The sequence below is a fragment of the Trachinotus anak genome, unplaced genomic scaffold (assembly GCF_046630095.1).
Source record: "Trachinotus anak isolate AG129_WGS33_773 ecotype Australia unplaced genomic scaffold, CSIRO_AGI_Tana_v1 ptg000021l, whole genome shotgun sequence".
Taxonomy (NCBI): domain Eukaryota; kingdom Metazoa; phylum Chordata; class Actinopteri; order Carangiformes; family Carangidae; genus Trachinotus; species Trachinotus anak.
The window spans coordinates 7,492,501-7,513,766 of record NW_027273872.1 but is presented as its reverse complement, the minus strand read 5'-3'; the positions used below and the strand labels follow the sequence as shown (position 1 = coordinate 7,513,766).

Sequence of the window (21,266 nt, the reverse complement as noted above, 5' to 3'; positions counted from 1 at the left end):
ACATTTGTTTATGTCTATCAATGCTGAGTGTAGAGGAGGGTTTGCAATCAGGGTTTTTTTCTTTTTTTGTCATATAAGAAATGGGAAAGGATGGAATAACATTTCATTGCTACAGACTCCTGTGTAATTTACCAGAACACCATCACATTTTTTTAATTTTGGAATTCAAAAGACCATTTTGTTTTCTAGTCTTGTCCATAATTCCCAATATTCATATCTTAACAGTCAGTTGGTACTTTGATTATACAGTAGCTCCAATAATGAAGATGTGAGAGGGCAGGATTCCAGAGGTCCAGACAGGCCAGCTGTAATATTTCTACATGCATTTGAAATGGAAGTTACTATCACAGATCGCTGCCAATCCCGGATGTGAATACATTTATACTTTAATAAGAAACCCACAATGTATTTTTAATGAAACGCCAGTGTCCTCCAGACAGAGGTCCACTTACTGGCTGTCTGTCAATAGCAGTCCTTTGTCTGTCAGAGGGCTCGTAGTTTTACTTAAAGTAGGATAAAATATTAGCTATCTGTAACCCTTATACATTTGATATGATGATGATGATGGTTTTGAATTACTCTATTTCCTATACCTCTTTCCCAAACAATATTTCTGTCTTGGTCTGCAGAGGCCTCAAGCCAACCGACATTTTTTTTTTTACATATAGCCAATTGGTATTATTTTCAGAAATAGCATAAATATATTTTAACTGCAAAAAAAGCAGGGAGTCATATGAAAAATAACACAAACACAAATAAGGACTACACTACACACTCACTGTTGCTAGAGCAGCACAATTTGTTGTGTTGTATTTCTAAATTTTATAATGACTAAAGTTAATCAAATGTGGATGGTATTCACAAAGATGAAAATGTTTCAGTTTTACCATGGTGGAGGTAGAAAATAGCAAAATCTGTAATGATCCCGTTGTAGCAATTTATACAAGGATGTCATTCTTACATTTAGAGAGGATAGTGTGATGCTAAATGATTGCTGAGTGTTTACAGTAGCACACTGTTTAACTGTAATCTAGGATTAAACCATTCAAGTAAAGCTAGAGTGAACCACAATTGCAAAGAGGTGTACTGTTGGCTGATTCATGTGTGTAGATGTAGGTACAGTACATGCATTCATGCAAGTAGTGCACTGACCGTGCTGATGAATGGATGAATGCATGTTGCATATACTGCAAATAGGAATGTTGTGTACTCAGCTTTTTCCCCCCATCAAGGAATAATATTTTAATTATTCATTATGGCAAAAAAATGACTGAGTATTTTAGCTCGATTCTTCATGAACACTGAAGCAGATTACTCAAATTAAAATCAATTGTGTAATGCTACTGTCATCATTAGCATGGGCAAATGTTTTAATCGTCGTTATATATGACCAATACTGAGTGCACATTTCAAGAGAGTTTATACTTTAATGTAAAAACTGTGGAAAGCATATTTTCAGCAAGAGAACGATTCTGTTCTCCTGGGTTAAATTATTAACACACAACCACAATTGGTATTTTTAGTTTGGACCACAGTTTACTTGAATATTAATACCATTAACCATACCTGCCCATCATCTCAAAAACAATGGACCTTTAATTGAATACAAGAGCACTGTAGCATGAAGGCAAATTCACCAACATAGCGGCAATAACTCCCACTGTGCTGCGAGGATGACAAAAGCTGTTGAGGTTTGAATCTTGAGTCTTCTCTTATGATGTTTTGTGTCGCATGTAGCCACTGGGAGAAACTGCAGAAAGTGTAATAAGATGGCAGAATTTTTCTTTTTATTTTAATATGCTCACATTAAGAGTGTTTCAAAGTGGTCCAGACTGTATTGTAATGTTAAGATTTTCTCAGCAATTTGCATATGAATGTCTCCTTCGCTATCACTGACAGAGATAATTATTCATATGAAAGTGGATTTATAATTGATTGATTTATAATGATATAATTATATCAATCTAATGGTGTAATTTATTTGTTCCATAGATGGTTCTTCTGAAGCTATAACATTATTCATTTACTAATTACTTTACTAATTGCTGATCAGCACTTTTAAACTGTCAAATGACATCCCCAAGCAGCGTTTTATTAATCCCATCTGAAATTCTGTCTGTGACTTAGCCAGAAAAAGAATGAAAAACACGTCTTGCACTTTTTCAATTTCAGCAATTAAATAATGCATTAGTGTGATTCCTATTTGAAATGTGAGGGGGGCATGTATTGGACTCCAAGTCACTGATGTGTTTCAATCTGTCTCTCTCGCACACTGAGGGCTTCAGTTGGAGTTCCATGTGAGGGCTCCCATCTTCTAAATGCTGCGGGCAATCTTTGCTCATTGAACTGTGTAACGACAGAGGTGATTGCAAAGACTACCAGGGATCTACGGCAGAGGAGAAAAGAACACAAAAATTCAATAATGCAGAAAATGCTAATGCTCCTACCTTTCCCACAGGGCTGTTGCTGCTGGGTGGTATTATTTCGTCAACAAGCAGGATAATGACAGAAAGATATCATATTTCCTCAAATAAAAGCAAGGTCCCCAATAATGGCCTGAGGCATAGTCAACATGAACATATACAGGTTGGGGAAAAAATAAGGGTGGATGAACCCCTGGAGCCTTCATATATAATGTGCACACCAGTTTAGCGGAATGTACATTTGTGGTGTGTTAAATTAATAAATTAAATAATGCTTTCAACACTTTGTTCTTTGTTCTCGATTACTCATTTAAGTATTAGGATATTATTGTCCTATTTCAATCACTGTGGGTGTACTGTATATACATATCCATTTTGTTTTGTCACCCTTAAATCCTGTTCAGCTGTTGATGTCTATAGAATACCTGCAGATGTTTCATTATAAAAGCCCTGATAAGAAATGAAGGGTTCCTGTCCACAGAAATGCAACAGGTGCTTTTAATTTGAAACGGTTAGTGAGCAACCATTGAGTACTGCAGTACCTGCAGTACCTTTAACAGGGCAAACGGGAGCAGATCAAAACAAGACTTCTTAGCAATTATCAAACAGAGGGAATCCAAAATAAAGGCCTGCCTGTGTATATAACTCTCCAATACACCCATGCTAGCTACGCCATAGACTATATTGGAGCTAACATTTCCACAAGAGCTGCAGCAGCTATGAAGATAACATGGAGATCACAAAGTCTGTTGTCAGCTTCAACCACTTCTGTTTTCTTTTCTGATTCTGATATATCATTATCTAGCAAAGTCTTTTCCTCTGCAAACCTTCTGCTTACTACAATTGCAGCTCTAAATCACAAAGTGAACTAAATAATATAAACACAATAAACTGAGTTATTATTTTGCACAACAGTACTGTCTCCTTTTTAGAATTGGGACCAGGCAAACCTTCCCATTGTGGCTTTGTTTCACAAAGTGAATGAAAGAATGTTTTTTTGGTTCTTTTGGCTTCCATAATTGTTAGAGTCTGCAGTGGCACCATCATCAGGTGAAATCTGATGCCAAACTTTAATTCACTTCCTACATCAGATCACCATACACTTTGATGCAGAAGCATAAATCCAACTTCTGAGCATATTTGTTCTTACATACAGGATATCTGTTGATTGTGGGTTAATGTTTGTGAGCGAAAAGATCAGTTATTTGTTGCCTTAATCAGATGCGATTGTCGATGAGTTGACAGTGAATGGTTTATTGTTGATGCTTTTGTCTGTTCAAAACCAAAGAGAGATAAAGTGACGCCTGCATGTTGGTTGTGAATTTGTCGGTTTGTGGCAGCGTACAGGGAGATACTGACAGAGACAGAGAGGAGAGAGAAGACTAAAGCTGAGATAAATAGAGGTGCTGAGCTAGATCAGGAATAAAGTGGTGGGTGGGGGGTTGGCGTGGGTTTCCATTTAGAAACAGAAAACTGCTGAGGAGCACCTGTCGTCACAATCTGTCCACCTCCACAGTGCAGCTCTGTGAGTCTGCCCAGACAGAGGCTGCTTCAAAGCTGTGGTTGTGGAATTCAGTCGAAATGTTTGATCTGGATTTATATCTCTCCTTCCCTGTATCTCTACTGCATTTCTCCCTCACACAAACACAACATCTCGCTCTCCTCTCTCTCTTTCTCTTTCTGAAGCATCTATACATGCTCCTTTTTCTTGTGTAGCACAACAAAGCTATGTGTGTGTGTCTCACTCTTTCTTCATAATCAATGGGATGACATTCCTGCAAGGGATGTCTACTCTTATGTGCCATTTTCAAGGACAGTGGTGGACACATTTACCAGGTCATGCATCCTTCCATCCCTCCATCTTGTGCAGGGTATGTTTCTCTGTCTTCAGTCATTCTCTTTAAGGTAGATAGATGAAGTTTATCTGGAGCAATGAGCGTAAACATAATATTAATGGGAGTGGCCCCTGGGTCTCCTGGTTAATAGGTTCTGACACCTTGGCATGGGCTTGATAGATCAGGTGCCAAATAGACAAAGGCTGCAGGCATGGAAAGCCTTATTACAGCCTGACAGAGGAGAGTAGCGGCTGAGATCCATCACCCTCTAGGGAGCAGTGTGCATGTGTGTGTTTGTAGATTTAGTGAGGGTGGTGGTGTGCGAGGGGGACATCACTGGCAAACGGAAATCCACTGAGTGCCAAGCTTCACACAAGGTGAGGCTGCTTTGCCCTCTGGACTACTGTGAATATGCAATGTGGGTGTTTGTGTGTCTGTCACAAAGAATCTTCAAAGTTGAACCCTACGGGAACACAGCTCAGAGGTATTTCAGCGGCATCTGTACGGACTGGAGGTGGATTTGGATAGGTGTTGCAACTCAGCACGAGAAAAATGTGAAATCATTTGACAGCATTTTCAATGAGAGCTAAGCGGCATAACCTGGTCTAATAAATTTTTTATAAATGAAATTTGTAAAAGATAGATGCAAAACACTTTTGTTGTTTTTGTTGCAGATCAAGAAAAAAATTATGGGCCACATTTATTACAAACAAATCAAGAGGTGTAAACAAGTTATATGGACAGTGGTCACAAAAAGCTCATGAAGAAACAACTGATCATGGGAATTTTTAACTGAGACTGCACTGAATCTCATATGTCGCCCATCATGACAGGCAGGTAGAAACATAATGAAAAAGAAGCATCTTGTGCTGTTAGAATATGGTAATAATTTAGTTGGACACAAGCGCAACACACTTCTGTTTTGACCTCTCTTTACTGTCTGATGTGATCAAATCCCCCCACTTACTTGCTGCCAGGTAAATGTGTTACCATGGTTACTAAATTATCTTGCATAATTATGTAGCCCACCTATGGAGATCGCTTCAGACCCACCATGTTTTCAGGCGATCATGATGGCGCAGGTCTTTGATTGCCACCAGACTCAATGTCCTAAACTGAACCCGACGAAACTGACACACCCAGAGTTTCTTCGAACGGAACCAAACACGTCAGATGTGAAAGTCTTCTCCTCAGGCCAAAGTCTTTCATTTGAATTCTGATGCAAAGCAGTGTCACTCATGGTGACCAAACAAGTCAACAAAAAGTTTCTGATTCGTATAAAAAAAAAAAAAAAACCTCATAAAAGTAAAAACGCATCCTAAAAATAGTTTGTCTCAATTGCAGTGCTAACATTGAATGCATGCATGCACAGCAGGCTGCCATCGACATCAAGCCGCCAACATGCACAATAATAATGTCCCTATCAATAAATAAATAGAGCTCTGCTTAGCACACAGCATGAGGAGCACTGGTCTAGCTGGGAGTGGAGATCTGTCAGCAAAGAGCATTCCTGAGACACAGCTGGAATTATGTTGGGTAGCAGGCAGCCAAGCAGTGTGTGAGACCATCCTGTGGTCAAAAGGTCATGTGTCTAGTTTGCGCCAGCTGATTTTTGGTGAGCATGTTACCTACACCACCTACACCAGCCCAGGTTACATTCTGTTTTTGTAAATTGGAAGTGGGAATACTTATACATATTTTATATTTCTCAATTAAAGCTGCTGTGAGGTCAGAAATAATCCTATGTCCATGTTTCAATAAGTTTTATTGACAGAACCTTGCAGTGTATGACATTGTCTAAGTCGCATTAAAGACATCACTTCCTGTATATATATTTTGCAGGAAGTTTTTTTTTTTCTTTTTGACTGGCAGTTCTTAAGTATTGATTCAAGAGCCAATATTATCTCAGGAGTCCGATAATTTCTTGGTGCTTCTACCGCTCCGCTTTCTTCCAGCTCCAGACACAACTATGTAGTAAAACAAAATGACTTAATCTCACAATACACTGATCAAGGTGAGGTGTGTCCCAACTTGGATGTCACATTTTATCATCACTGGCTTTCCCTCACATTCTCTCCTCCACCTGTTCTCCAAATCTGTGACGGTGCCAAAAACCTGGTACAGTTGACCTCCATGCACCTTCAGCTGTTGAGTTGCAGCTTGTGCAATGCATGGGCAGATAAGCAATGTTACCAAGACTGCTGCTGCAGTCACTGGAAATTCCATAGCTTCTTCAAACAAAGATGGTTAATAACAGGTTTGGTTGGGCATGACTGCCCTCAAGTGCAGGAAAAAGAAGATCTTTTTGGTGTTTTTCTGTTACCTGAGGTCTTTCTGGAGCAATTGTTTTCCTTGCCTGCTTTTGAGGACAAACATTAACTGCCAGTTTCTCTTTCATCCAACCGTTCTCATTTTGGTACAGAAAAAGAATTTTTTTGTCTGGTGCTAAGGGACAGAATGGCGGAGGTCTTGGCTTCAGCAGAGCCTGGTCATGGCCAACCAAACTGGGAAAGTGGTGAATGCCCCCCTAGCCAAGAAATATGGTGCCATGTCTTGTCCCTCACTGATGGGAATCGTCCTGCTGACAGGCCACATTTTGTCCTCATTCATCCCCACCCACGGGTATTTTCCACCCACCCAGAAAGTGTGTCCTTCTCACTTCCTGTGGTGTCTGGGGGGAGATGGCATGAATATCCACCTGCATTACACCCCTCTCACAAAAGTTCATGCTGACAGGTGAGAAGAAGTAATTCCCCAGGCCCACGATAGGAGTTGGCAGTGACAGGATTAGAACTGGATATGATTATACAAGGGTAAATCTAAAAACTGAAAAAAGTACAACTAACAAGTCACCCTGCTGACCAAGTTGCTCAATGTCTTGAATTTAAATCCACTTGTAATAGGCCATATTTGTGCTCACAACAGCCATAACTCCATCAACATGGCATAGGTCAACAGATCAGAACAAACATCAATAGAAATTTTCTGTCTGCTGTTAGACTAAGTAGGGACACTTCCAAACACATGATCATTTTTTATAATGACGTCTTTTAGGTCCTGTTATTAATGTTGAGATGGCTATTTTTTTCTTCTTCTTATACTCATTTATTTCAAACATAATCATCAAATTTTGTTTTGTCGTGAGTAAAGAGAGCAGAGGAAAAGCTGTTGAACCCTCACAATGTGCAAAAGCAGCTATGGCTTCTAGTGTATAATCATTTAAACTTCCATTTACTTTCATATTAGCATCTTATTATGCCCACAATTTGCCCAATACTGAAAGCTACACCTTCCTGCTGAGTGCCACTGGGTACATTAGAAAGTTTTAATCCAGTGGGGAAACTCCAGGTGGGTATGTTGCCGGAGGGGCTGTTTTTCATCCTGCGACAAGCAGTTTATGAGTTTTTAGACTCTATGGCTTTGAGAACCTGCCCCCAGTCTATTAATTTTGTTTGTCCTGTCCCTTCTCTTATGCCCAGCTGCATCTTTATGGGTGGGCAGTTTAAGCCAGAGCTGAGGGTGGATCTGTGATTTGATGAGTGGATCTTAAAATTTAAGATTTTTAGTTTTACAACATATCACTGCCACCATGTTTGTTATGTCTCTGCTGGACCGCTAACATGAACACATTACTCACCAGGAGACTTTGTTTTCCCCACAGTAGACCTCTCCGCTGGCTATGTGCAGATTATCAAATAATAATGTCTGACAATGAGCTAGTGATTACAAGAATCACAATAACCAATTATTTGTCAATGCTTGGGTTTTAACATTGCTGAATAAATTGCAGTTTGGGTTTTTTACATGTTTTCATGAATGTTATACTGTTATTACTTGGAAATCACATCAGCAGGAGTCCCTACAGCTTGAACACAGCATTAATGTAACTCCAGCAGAGAAATACTTTCCAGCAGTTTAACAGAGCCAAATTAGATGGGAATTATATCAAACTCCTTTTTGTCAGAGATCATCCAACTGATGGTATGTTCTCTGAAAATATGTCAGGCTTGTATGCAGACCTCCTCGCTGAATGAGTTAGATCCTCCTGAAGGAAAAATCAATGGGCCTCCCTCTGAGGAGGTGTTTATGAGGGTGAAAACAGAGATGGGATCCCAGTGAGGAGACTGTATAACTGGTCATCCATCCATGCAAACAGTGTCAGTCCTCCTTCACCTCCCCTGCCAAGTGTTGGCCTTCTGTTCTACCTTGGCTCTTATAGCCAGTCCATATGTCATTAGCTCTCCAGGGACCATCACGCACTTCCACCCGGGATGAAGACAAAAAAAAAAAAAAAAAAAGAAAAAGAATGTTATAGTCTACAATGCATTAACTGTATTTGAATAGCATATGGGCCTCAGAAAAGGTAATAATGCAAACACTCATGGTCACACAAGCAGTTCGGTGAACTTTGACATATAATTTGTCTAGTTTGTCAGTTTGACCTTTGGTGGAATTCAGAACCAGAGAGTCCAAAACGCAGGAAGCTATCACATCTTATTAGCTGTGTTGTACCATCCACATTTACTTAACCTCCTCAGTTAGAGTGTAACTGCTTGTGTGTGTGTGCTTCACTGAAGAGGACTGGTTTGCAGGCAGTTACAAAACAGGAATCAATGGGAAATAGGATATTATCTAATTATCAATCAAGCTAACTGACAGTTAGCAAGTTTGCTTGGGAAGTTAGCTTGGAAAGCTACCCCCTCCAACAACTATTTATTGAATGAAATGATGTAAAAATCCTTAGAACAAAATGCCGGAGGGCAATAAATGCCCCAATACAGAGTAAATATGAAGAAGCATGAATTGCTTTTGTGACTTAGTGGCATTAGCGGCATTAGCATGTTCCCACATTACTCAATTAGCTCACCAGCTAGAGTAGTTACTACTACTCCACTTACATTTATATTTAAATTTGCTCATTTGGCAGGCGATTTTATCTAAAGCAACTTACAAGTAAGGGACATCATTAAATATGCAATATACAACCACATATTTTGTGAAGACACATTGTGCCCTAACTCTATCCTCAGCCACCATGCCTAGCCCTTATTTTAACTTCTGTCTCAGCCTAATTGTGTTGTTCCTTAAGTCTTGATCCTGAAACAGCCTTTTAAAGCAGCAAGTGAACGGCCCAAGTGCCCTTACTTTCCAAAAATGTCATATTGGTCCTCACAAAGACAGAAGTACTGGAGTGCTCGCACAAACAAATAGTCACCCCGTCCCTCACCCTTCATTCTCACACACTCGGCTGGCAATCGGCAGCAGTACGAGCCTTTGCTCATGCATAGCTGAAAGGTAGTTTGCCCATGTGAATAGCATCGCAATCTACATACGCAACATAAATCAGGGCAAGCCAACGTGATGAAAGATTTAATCTTGGTGGTCTTCAGTGGACATGGAAGATCCATCTTCCAAGGCGAGAGGGTCCATTTCCCCTGACACCCCTGACAATGGCAGCTCCATCGGCAAGTGAGACATTTGGAGGCAGATGGTGTCTGTCTGAGAGCGGATTCTTCCTTTGAAAACCAAAGCAGTCCCATTTCTAAAAGTCTTCTGAAGCTGTAACTTTAAATATCTGGTTATCAAATTTTATTTCCAACTTTTTTTTTTTTTTTTTCAGAGAAACCTTAACATGAATGCAAACATCAGTGATCAACATTTCAGACAACAATCCATCAATCTATCTATAGAAAAAATATCTAATTGGAGTTCATTAATAGCACAAGTCAATGTTTTTAAATAAAGGTGCACTGGAAATAACAAGGACTTTTACAGCTCAAGACTTTTTTTTGTGCACAGATGGTAACTGACTGTGACACACCCCACACAGCTGCTGTATAATTTGTCCTTCGTCAGATGAGCTGCGATGTTGTTTGCCGATTTCCTATCACAGTCATCATTATTTTGAAGCTTCCTTCATATATCATTTATAGTGCATCAACTCATGGTGGCATTTTGCTGAATTAGGAGTCTGCTTTGTGAAGTATTTGATGACTTTGGTGCCCTCTGTACTGAATATTTAGAATTTCCTTTGAGAAATCCCAGCATGTGGGGAATAATTCTTGTTTTTACTGCTCTTTAGTGCAGGGGATTTATGCTGTAACTCACTGGTTGTGAAGTACAGTGTCAAAATATGCAAAAAATGTATTTTCTAAAAAATTGATGCAAACACTTAACTTGTCTCGTTGCATTTTCAGAGATGACCAGCATATAAAAGTCTCCATTTGGTTACATAAACTGTTTATATTTTAAATGTAAAGAAGCAGAACAAGAGGAATTTACATGAGTTGGAATCAATTTAGTCATTAAGTTGAGAACATATAACAGAACATGAAGGTAGAGTATATGGGCCTGAAACCCAATACACACCTACACAGAAAAACAAAATGAAGAAGAATATTTAGAAAATATCTAGTCAAAACTAAACTAATTCTGCATATGAAACAAAAATGTTTAACCCTGAATTATATGTCACGTCTCATCATCTAGAAACAAGATATCTCTGGCTTCTCATTGGAGAAGTGGTATTCTTTCTCTGGCTGTTGAGGTTTTCACTGTCCTGTATTTGAGATGAAGACCTGAGAATGTCAATTTTCAATTATAAGGATTGACAACAACCTGAAATATTCTGCCTCAAAAACTTGAATGGCTGTTTCATTTTGGCAAGTTTAAATTTGCAGGATTACGAAGTTAATTATTTCATTAGTGATTTTTAAATTTTGTTGATGGTGAAATTGTTTTCTTCATTCTTAGACTTTTTTTGTAGTTTGATGAAAATGTGGACGCAGCTTCTGGATCTGTCTCAAATGAATTTACAGTGTCTTGTAAGCCTACGCTGGCTGGGCCACGGCACAGTAATAAAAACTCCATTTATTGGTTCATACAAGGTTTTTCCCCTGGGATGGATAAAACGGGAAGGAATACATCCAGGCTGCTTAATCCATGCATACAGTACATTTCTCTATGCTGAATTGTATCTGTCGGTATGATCCATTTCCCTGAGCGCTCCCAGGCCACATGTGAGGATGGCCTGTGTGTACATCGTCATATATCCCACAATGTTACGAGATACACCATTAGTTTATTGCTCAGCCAGCATTGGCAAGCAAGTGAGCGTGAACAATGTGAAAAATTGAAAGGGGGAGAGAAACAATCTCTCCTGATAAATTGAGAGGAAAGATAGAATTACTGTTTTTGTTTTTTGTTGCTGGCTTGAACGTTACCAAATTAGTCTCAGTCTAAGACAACAGACATGATGAAGGATCTTTGGACACACATCTGATTGATTGCTGTGCATATAGAACTCAACCTGTCACAGCACAGAGGAGACTCATAAATGAAACACATTTGATCAAAGTGCAAATCTTCAGTTAGCGTTAATGTGAATGTCACCGTTGTTAAAACCAGCTGCTGCGTCTGCTGAGTTGCATCTATGACATTTGCAGAAGAAATGCCACCTCAGAGGTGCTCGCACACCTTCGCCGTGCTCGGAGCGATGGAAAAACAACAGAACAACAGCTTGCCACGGTCCGTTACCATGGAAATGTGTTCGACCTCGTTCAAAAGAGAAGCTCTCTCTTCCCTCTGAAGCACTGCTCGCTTTCACTCTGTCTTGAATCACACATGATTGTGTACTTGCTCCCTTGATAAAACACTACAGCTGTTTGTTTTATTCTCAAGGGTGACTTAAAATGGTGGTATGCATGGAAGAGCATCCCCTTCCCCCTCCCTGCCCCCTCCCTCTCTCGCGTGCAGCTACAGGGATGACACGCTGTACTCGAACATGAGAAACCCAGCTAACACTGTTGCCATGACAACCCAGCCAGAGGATAACTGTTTTACAGCACATAACACCACCCACCACCTTGGCTGCCTCAGAAATATGTTGCTCCTCGCTGCTCTGCTCTGTGTGGCAGCGGTGAGACGCTTTGGTAGCCTCACAGTTTCTAATCCGACCTGCAGTGATTCAACTTCTGCTGAAAGAGTTTCACTCCACCAGAGCTAAAGGAGAGAAGCACTAATGAACCGTCCTATTGTTAGAGCAACACAAGCAATGATTAATTGAAAATGTCACATCTGCATTGTAAATGTCACTGGTTTTAAGAGATGTAACCCAACAGACGACGTCGCCTCCTCATCCTCTCTGTTCCACTTTAGTATCATTTTAAAACAGAGATAAGTAAACATGGCCATGGTTTATCAGGGACATTGTCATCCAGCTTATGGCAGCCTCACCAATAAAAAGTCTCATCATCCTTGCCTTGTAAAACATCTGGAAAACACAACACTGAAGTAGGGCTGGATGAGACGCAAAAATATCATGTTGCAATTATTTTGGCAGATACTGTGATTGTGATATGAGTCAGGAATTGAGCTGGACTGGTCATTTTTGAATTTCATTTTCACTGAAAAAAAAAACAAAAAAACACAAAAATAATGATGATGTGATTTATGTTGGGCCTGTCCCAAACAAGCGTGTTCCCTCACATATGAAGGATGTGATTTGTAGGCCGGGGCGTCTCTGTAGCACCACAACGCCTCATTTATAATATGTTGTGACACATTTTACCTTTATCCAAAAAATGCAGCTCCTGGGATTTGGATATTTCAGTTGCAATTTTGATATGATTTCGATAAATTGTTCAGCCATACACTGAAGTACTCTTTTCCAGAGACTTTAGAGACTTTATTTAATTCTAATAATTAAACCTCAGTATATAAAGAGATGGTAGTCTTCTGTGTACATGCTCTTTTTCGTGTCAGCTGTATAAGTCGCTTTTATACCAGTTTTTTTATTTTACATCAGTTTGCAAATTATTCTTCTTCATCTCACTATTAATATACTATTAGTCCTGATCAATATTATGATTGATTACTATTACTACAACAGGAGTAGATCAGAGATGCCAGATTTCATTTTTGTATTCCAGTATAGATTGAATACATGTGTTTAGTATCATGCTTCTTCTCGTCACAACACTAATTAGTGTGCATATTCTCCCTGACAAAAAGGTAATTGATTGGCCAGCAGGCGAAGACATCCTGGGCTAATTTACTCCAATAGTCAATCAATTATCCTCTATCACAGCTTGTGTTAACAATCTTTGTAAATGAGCTGCATGTAATAATGTTTGAATTGTTTCATGTCTGTAAATCAGTCTAATGCACCAACAGAACTAGTCCTGCTCAGTCCTGGATCCAAAGACAGCTGTTCATATTATCTGATGCAACGAGAGGGTAAGGACTGTCTAAACATTTATTTTGACACAATCTCAACATCTTAATTTGAGACATAATGAACTATTCTAAATTTCTAAGCTTCTTATAATAAGATAAAAAAAACAATTATATTGATTCCTATCACGCTGTAATTAATGAGGTTAAACAATTAAGTGAGCACTATTTACCAAAGAGGAACAATTCTGTGAAAGGAGACTCATTAACAAGCATTAGGCATTAAACTTTGCAATCTCACTCTCTTGTAGTCAACATCACTTTGCTGCCGGGGCTTGTGAGGCACAAACAAATCCCTGTCCACGTCTGTCGGAATCAGTGTGATGTAAATGAATCTGATCCTCTATTAGCATCGCTGTCTTCCTAACACAGGTCTGTGCAGGAGGACTGGGTGCTGCCATCCTCTGCCCTTCATCCCCTGTGAAAGAACCTGAAGTGAAGTTTTAGATGGAGGAGCTTCTGTTGTCATTTCAGTTGCAGACACTTTTTTTTTTTTAAAGCTAAACAGCTTTCGAGATCTGCCATTTACATAATATCGTCCATGCTTCATTGGCTTCTTAAACGGGTGAAGCAGTCAGTGTGACATGAAACATCACCTTGATTGCATTCTGGTGACATTTAAGTGAGGTGTCACCTTCGTTAAGTTTAGCTGGCAGGCTGACGGCTGAGCTACGGCACAAACTACAAATGGCAGTGAAAATGTAGCTGGATAAAAGTGGAGGAAACAGGAAGTAAACTGCAGCAGATTGCTTCCTTATCTTTTTTGAAACTAGATCAGAAAAATGACTTTCTGCCAATCTGCTGAAACTGAAGGTTGAAAACTGGGTTTCACTGTGAAAAGACTACGTATGGAGTGGGACTACAGCTTTAAGTGTATGACGGTGAGTATGACAATGAGTTAATGAAATGTGTAACCCCTTCTGGTTTCAAAAAGCTCTTGCATCTTAAATCTGCACCATCATCGCTGTGTGAGCATTTCTGTGCCATTGCTGCATTTTAATGAGGCCAAGGCACTCAGGCCTCACTTAATAAACCTGAAGATGAAACATTGCCCCGGCTGTGCTATTGACGTCTCCGATATGAGGTGGCAGATTCAGGACATTCCTTGTGTACCTTCTGTCATCATTAGCTTCAGCCCGGGCAGGATCCTATCAGAATATCCATGGACGACCAACAATGTGAAACGCTGGGAGGAAGGGAGGGAGAGAGAGAGAGAGAGAGAGAGAGAGAGAGCTGGTGCCTCACAGGCAGATTGCTCACATGGGTGAAGATTCATTTTGGTTAACCATCCCTCCGTGCCATGATTGGCTGAACTAATGGCCCATAAACACACCTGATTACACAAAGGTGGTGAGACTGATTGGTGGAATGATAGCATCGCTCCTGAGGAATGTACCTTCGATAAGTCATTTCCACAGTGCAGAAAAAGAAAAATGGTGTCAAAGGTTTCTAACAACATCACAAAACTAGTTACATTAGTATTTATAATTTTATTCTAACTTGAACACTTGTTAAAAAAAAATAACTTCAAAAGCAAGAAATGGCACGAAACCCCAGGCTGCAGTGTTGTTCATAAAGGGCCAAATGTTTTCTATGTAGCCATGAGACAATCCTAGCATTTAAGAATTCCTTGGTCTTAAAGTAAAGGCTGAAGCTACAAAGTGGTTGGGCTCCAAGGAACACTAATAAAGGTTATACATATCCCTTTATTTTGGTTGAAAGCCAAACAGCAGAATGGTAGTTAAATAAGAGGGAAACCTGTGAATTATTTAGCACAAATACAAGGGGAAGGTACAAGAGATTCTGTTTTATCGGCTAATAATATTTTTTGCCCATTAATCTTTTTTTTTTTTCAAACTGTAGATATTTCATTTCTAATTTTGCAGCTAAATCCCTCCATTATTAAAGGAAGCAGGACAAACAATAGGAAGGCTCATTCAACACCTTCAAGCTGTTGAGTGACACGAACCCAAAGCCTTTATCTACCATTGTCATTTAATTTCATTGTATGAGATGGTTTCATTTTAAAGCTACTTATTCTTTGGTCTTTTTTCTCATTTACAAACAACTTCCCAGGGCCTATCAAGTTATATTAATCTGTGGACATACATTAAATATAGCTAAATTATTCAATTTTAATTTCTATATAGACTATATCTATTTTCAAGCTCACATTTTGTGGTGAAATATAATATTTGCTGGTGACTTGCACTTGGACGGATGACATCCTATTAGCATAAGTACTCTTGCATACCATAATCCTAATTGTAAACAGTCCATTGTATCTGTATGATATCTGAGATACAGCATAAGTCAGGTTTACAGCTTCCTCTATGGCTTTGGTGGAGATTTTTTTTTTTTGCCAACAAGCCCAAGACTGAAATTTTCTTCTTGCCACAGTGATTTCATACAAAGATACAGAGGTGAACAGAATGTGTATGAAAACAAAAGCAAACACAAAAACACTGTTGGAGGTGAGGCCCAAATTGAATCCGAACAGTAATCCACCAGACATAAGACTCACTATACAGTATATTTGGGCTGACCAGATGTGTCCAGTGGCAAAGCCATCTGATCCAACTCAGCACCAGATGGTGAGCAGTCGCTCTCTGTATCCTCTACCTAAGTGTTTAGATCAGGATATGAGAGTGGAGTGGAGGCGGAGGGGTGTGGGGGGCGGTGGGGAGGAGGGATGTGTGATTTTCGCCCTGAAGCGAGGAGCGGCTTTTAAGAAAGTCAAAGTGTTTGTGTTTTCAGGATTCCAGCCTCCGTCTCATGAGTCCAACACATCACATACGCACATACTGTGCAGTGTAATGTATGTACAGTAGGTAAAAAACATCAAAGTTTGAAAATCTAGGCTGGATTCAAACAGTGACAGTGAACCGCATTTCATCTTCCCTGAGGGAAAGTCACTGTGGAATCATAGCAGCAGGTTTCCTCCTGTGTGTGACAAGTGTTAGCAGGGAGGGGTAAGGAAAAAGTGGAGTGTGTAATAAATTGACCATAGAGTTAATGTAATGTGGTAAGACTTACAGCTCTGTGCTGTTTTGCTCAGGGAGCATGTCTCACAGCACCAGTGCATGTAGCACTATGATTTTCACGTGATGTTATCAGCTGCCAAGTCGCTCATATCCAACCCAAACTGCACACAATGGTTAGATTGGCCTTCAATTTATGTCACATTTACAAGAATCAATTCATTTGTTAAAACATTGAACCTCTTATTATGAAAGATACACGGGCATTTCCTGTTTGCTGATAAAAGCACATTGTACGGTGGCCCTGAGAGCTCAACACATTGCAGGTTAATAAAATACATGCAAATAGACAAAAACCCAAACCAACTCATCTTCATCAATTTGACAACATGTGTTGCAAATACTCACAACCAAATTCACAAACGCACTGCAACTGCACACAACACAATGACAGTGTTTCTGTGGGATGCACTTGCATGGGTGTATTATAATGAATATATAATCATCCATGCACAATTATTCAAGGCTTTTAACTTCAAATGTCACAACACATTAAACAAGTGCATCCCAGCCAGGTTCATCACTTTTTAATGTCCCCTGGAAGCACTTCTGTTGTGTTGTATTTGCAGCACAACTGTTGATAATTGATGAAGATGTTTCCTGAATTGTCTTGTGTTTTGTCTCTTTGCATGTGTTTTCTAAGATGCACTGTGTTGAGCTCTCAGGGCCACAGTGACATTGACTTCGTTATTAACCCCTACATTGATGAACTGTTAAGCCACAACCATTGAGTGAATACAAAAGAAATTATCAATAATATGTCTAGTAAAACAGTGGGTTATTTTCAGGAAGTGTAGCCCTTGGGCGACCATCCACTTCAAGAGTGTGGAAAAACATAATTTTCACATGATTTGATTTAATACAATAATTAACTTGAGGGTATGATGGGAAATGAACACAAAGAACTGGAGAAAAAGATACGGCGTGATTGGGAGAAAAGACAGATTATCTTTATAGAGCAGAGGGAAGTCAGCCATCTTCATGGAGACGTGTGACATTCATTAACACTCAGCAGTAGGAGGGGGGGCTCAAGGCATCTCGTCACACAGCATGTAAGCTCATAACTATGAGATTTATTCTCCTCCATGGCCTCCACAAAGGCTTAGTCCTGAGTTACCCTGCTGCTGTTGGTGGACAATATGTTATAATACAAAAATGAACGAAAAATACTTTTCAAGGGTAAATACTGAGTAATATTTTTTTGTGTATATATTTTGCATGGCTTCAAATGTAATGATTGTTGGTATAATACTGCAAACAGTAAATGATCAGATTATTTTACATAATAGGAAACTTTTTACATTGACTGCAGCTGAAATAGCATATGAAGTAGATGTGTAGGACTGAATGAATTTTTTACACACACACACACACACACACACACACACACACACACACACACACACACACACACACACACACACACACACACACACATATGTATAGATAATGGCATTACTATTGAAGGAAAAAGAAATATACAAATTGATTATATAAACAAAAACAAGTAAATAAAAAATATATATATATAAGGATATTCTGTTAACCACTAAAACCTGGTCCTTCATCAAGCCATATACTGCACAATAGGCTTGTCTAAGTTTGATTTGTCGTAGTATGAAAAGCATAGATGTTACTAATGACATTAACAATAGCTCCCAGTGAGGGACAGGAGACAGGGAGCCAGCATGGACTACGCCCTGAAACTGAAGCAGCTGAGTGGAATTCAAACATCATTTACACCTGTGCTTCTCCTACTGAGTCATGTCAAAATGTCCTCAGTGAAAAAGGCCTATTTAAGGCTCTGCACACCTGCAAACGTGTTTTCAGATTAAGCTGATTAGACCTGTGCTCGTGGTGAAGTTGGGAGGAGCCAAAGATGGGAATTATGTGAGGGAACAAAGTTGTAAGGTGTAACTGTTCTATTGCTAATTAAAATAGAAGCATTGATGCCATTTCTCCTGCTTTTTAGTATAACAAACCTGAGTGACTTTTTGGATTACTGGTGTTCTAAGTATTTTTCATTGGTTACAGTTACTGTCCTATGCCTGTCAATCATGTTGAACCTCTTAGATACTAAAACTACAAAAGACAGTCCTTTGGATCTGTGACGCTTTTACAAGCAGCACGTTATTATCATACATTTTACCTGACTTATTTTGTACTTTTAAGTACATTCTTACTTCTAGAAAAATCATTTTAAATAACAGTATTTTCACTTAAGTACAACTTTCCATCTCTGCTAAAACCACTCTGATATGGCACAAACTAACCTCCTTCTTTCAGCATCTGTACCAGCCTGTCTTACCATCCTAATACCAGCTCTTGAGTGTTGTAAGACTCTTGTTCTACTTGTAAGACTCTGGTTCTCCTGAGAGACAGACTAACTAATCACATTCCTTCTCATGTAAACCTCTCTGTCTTCTTAAGATGTTCATTAATTTAACTCAAGGTTAACAATTCATCCTCAATAAATGACACACACTGAAAGATAACAAGAGATCAGCCACTTTTATTTAGAAAGAGTCCCAAAAAATAAACAAGTTAGCACACATTCCATATACAAAATGTCAGTGAGAATAGCCTGAATATGCGATGAAATTGATAAGCAACTACTGTATATGTTTCTATTGTTGATTACAAAAACAACAGTGATAACAACAGTATAGTTTACCTCCCTGTTTGTTGCAGTGGAGGGCTCTTTATAGGTCAATTCCAGGAAAAAAACAGAAAATAAAATATATGTAATAATTAGAAGTGCTCATCAGTATAAGTTGTGTAAGTTATGGTAGATCTGTTTAATTGGGGAAAAAAAAAAAAATCTGTATTTTCTGAATAAGCAAAGTAGCTTTCATAATTTAATGCAAAGGGGCTATAATTTTTCATATTTAAACTTTTTATATAAAATATATGTATATGTTTATATTGTATATATGTCTAACATTGTATTTCCAACTTCAAACAGTTAACCTCACAACTTCAACATTAAAATGAAAACGCATGTTTGGCAGTAATGAAAGAAACTCATGTAGTATTTGCGGCAACAACATGCAACTGGTGCTACTTCATTGTCAGATCAATGCAAAAAAACATGGAGACTGGAAAACAAAGCGAAAAGGCTATTGTATTAGCACTGTCATTGCCACCAACTGTACAGCTAGTTACAAAAGTTACAGAATGTATCATTTACATTCACTGAGATGACAGTGATTGATTATATTAAGACTATATTCATATCTACTGGCACTAGAATTTGGCACTCTTACTTATTTGGCATTTTAAACCACCACGTAAACCATGTGGATGTTGATGCCTCTTTTTGATGTCACTTCAAAAGGTGATGCAATAATACCATACTATTTTTTGTTTTTTTGTTCTGCATTCATGGCATGTAAACAGATTAATTTCCTGTTGAAAGTAGAACATCAACCCTGGTCTTCATCAGAAAAAATACAAACAGCAAAAGCACTGAAGCAAACGGAGAGACAAAAGTATAAAGCAAAAATCGTTGTACCAACTCTAACAAGAAAAACATAGAAGGATTGATTCCAAATGTCAAGCATTGACATATATTTCATATCAACACCAAATGTTAAAGAATAAAATATACAGGAAAGTTTAGAATAGGAATTAATTACATGATTTCAGCATCTCACCCCCATATGTAATGTATTTGGCTTTAAAAATATGGAACTAGAAGCTGTTTAGTATTTTTTCTCTTTATACTCACACATTAAGATGTTTATATCCAACCAGTATGTAAGCAAGTTTATTTAAAAGCTATTTTGTGAAAATACATAAAAATATTTTTTTTTCAATAAACTTTTTTTCTTAGATTTTCTTAGAAAAAAGGACAATTTCACATCTTAATGCAGATGGTATCAAGTGTGCTTGAAAATCCTGTTTGGCGGTGGTGGCTACAGAAACAGTGTGTTTTTGACGACATCTTCCCCTGATGCGCACACCCCCATGCTCTTTCACATACACACACTCACACAAACACACACTCACACAAACACAGCAGAGATGACTGAAACTCTTGACTCCCAGAAGCAGCCATTGCCGTCAATCAAGCCCTCGTTTAAACCTCAGTCCAGTCCAGACAGATTGATAGGAAAGCATGGTGTCACCAGTTTAGAAAAAAAAGAAGCCTCCCTTTTATATTCCGAGATGTGACTCGCCCAGAGAGGGAGGCGTTTTATATGGTGCGAAATCGAGACAGAGAGCAACAATACAAGTCTTTGTGAGAGACAAAATGAAGACTCCATCTCCTACCTTTCCTTTTTCACCACACAGAGAGAAAAAAGTGCCAGAACAGAAGGAGGGAGGGGAGGAGGAGAAAAAAAAAGAAGAGAAAATCGCTCTATTGAAACCATTGTAAGGCACTCAGAAGTTTCTCGTTGATCAGGACAGATCTGTCAGGCTGACGTTTAGTCCCATGTCAGGTCTCACGTAAGGGACAGCGTGGACAGCTTTAGGAAACTCTGGAGTCATCACCCGACCATTCTCCCCAGTACTCCCAGTGACGGAAAGTCTCGCTTTATTCCTCATGGCATCCCCGAAAGTCATCTAGAAAAACACACAAAGTCACGTGTACGCGCAGACACAAACGCACACCACAAACATTAACACATTCATACACACACACACACACGCAAGGATCCATACACAAACAAGGAGGAAACATGTCAGCTTAGAGTATCTCCACATCAGTACGCTTAAAAGATTATAAA

General features: G+C 39.0%; 1 protein-coding gene across 5 annotated transcripts in view; it reads right to left on the bottom strand.

The window, feature by feature from the left end:
* Positions 1-19,025: 19,025 nt before the first annotated feature.
* Positions 19,026-21,266, bottom strand: part of gria2b (glutamate receptor, ionotropic, AMPA 2b) — a 47,973-nt gene continuing 45,732 nt past the window's right edge. For 3 of the 5 annotated variants that reach the window (XR_011684481.1, XM_071457647.1, XM_071457646.1), the window contains one exon: positions 20,967-21,102. Coding sequence is in view for 2 of the 5 variants with exons in the window: in XM_071457645.1 (XP_071313746.1) it covers positions 20,938-21,102 (165 nt within the window). In the remaining 3 variants the exon portion in view is untranslated. Of the gene's footprint in view, positions 21,103-21,266 lie in introns of all 5 variants that reach the window. The other 2 variants (XM_071457645.1, XM_071457643.1) reach the window with 1 other exon arrangement.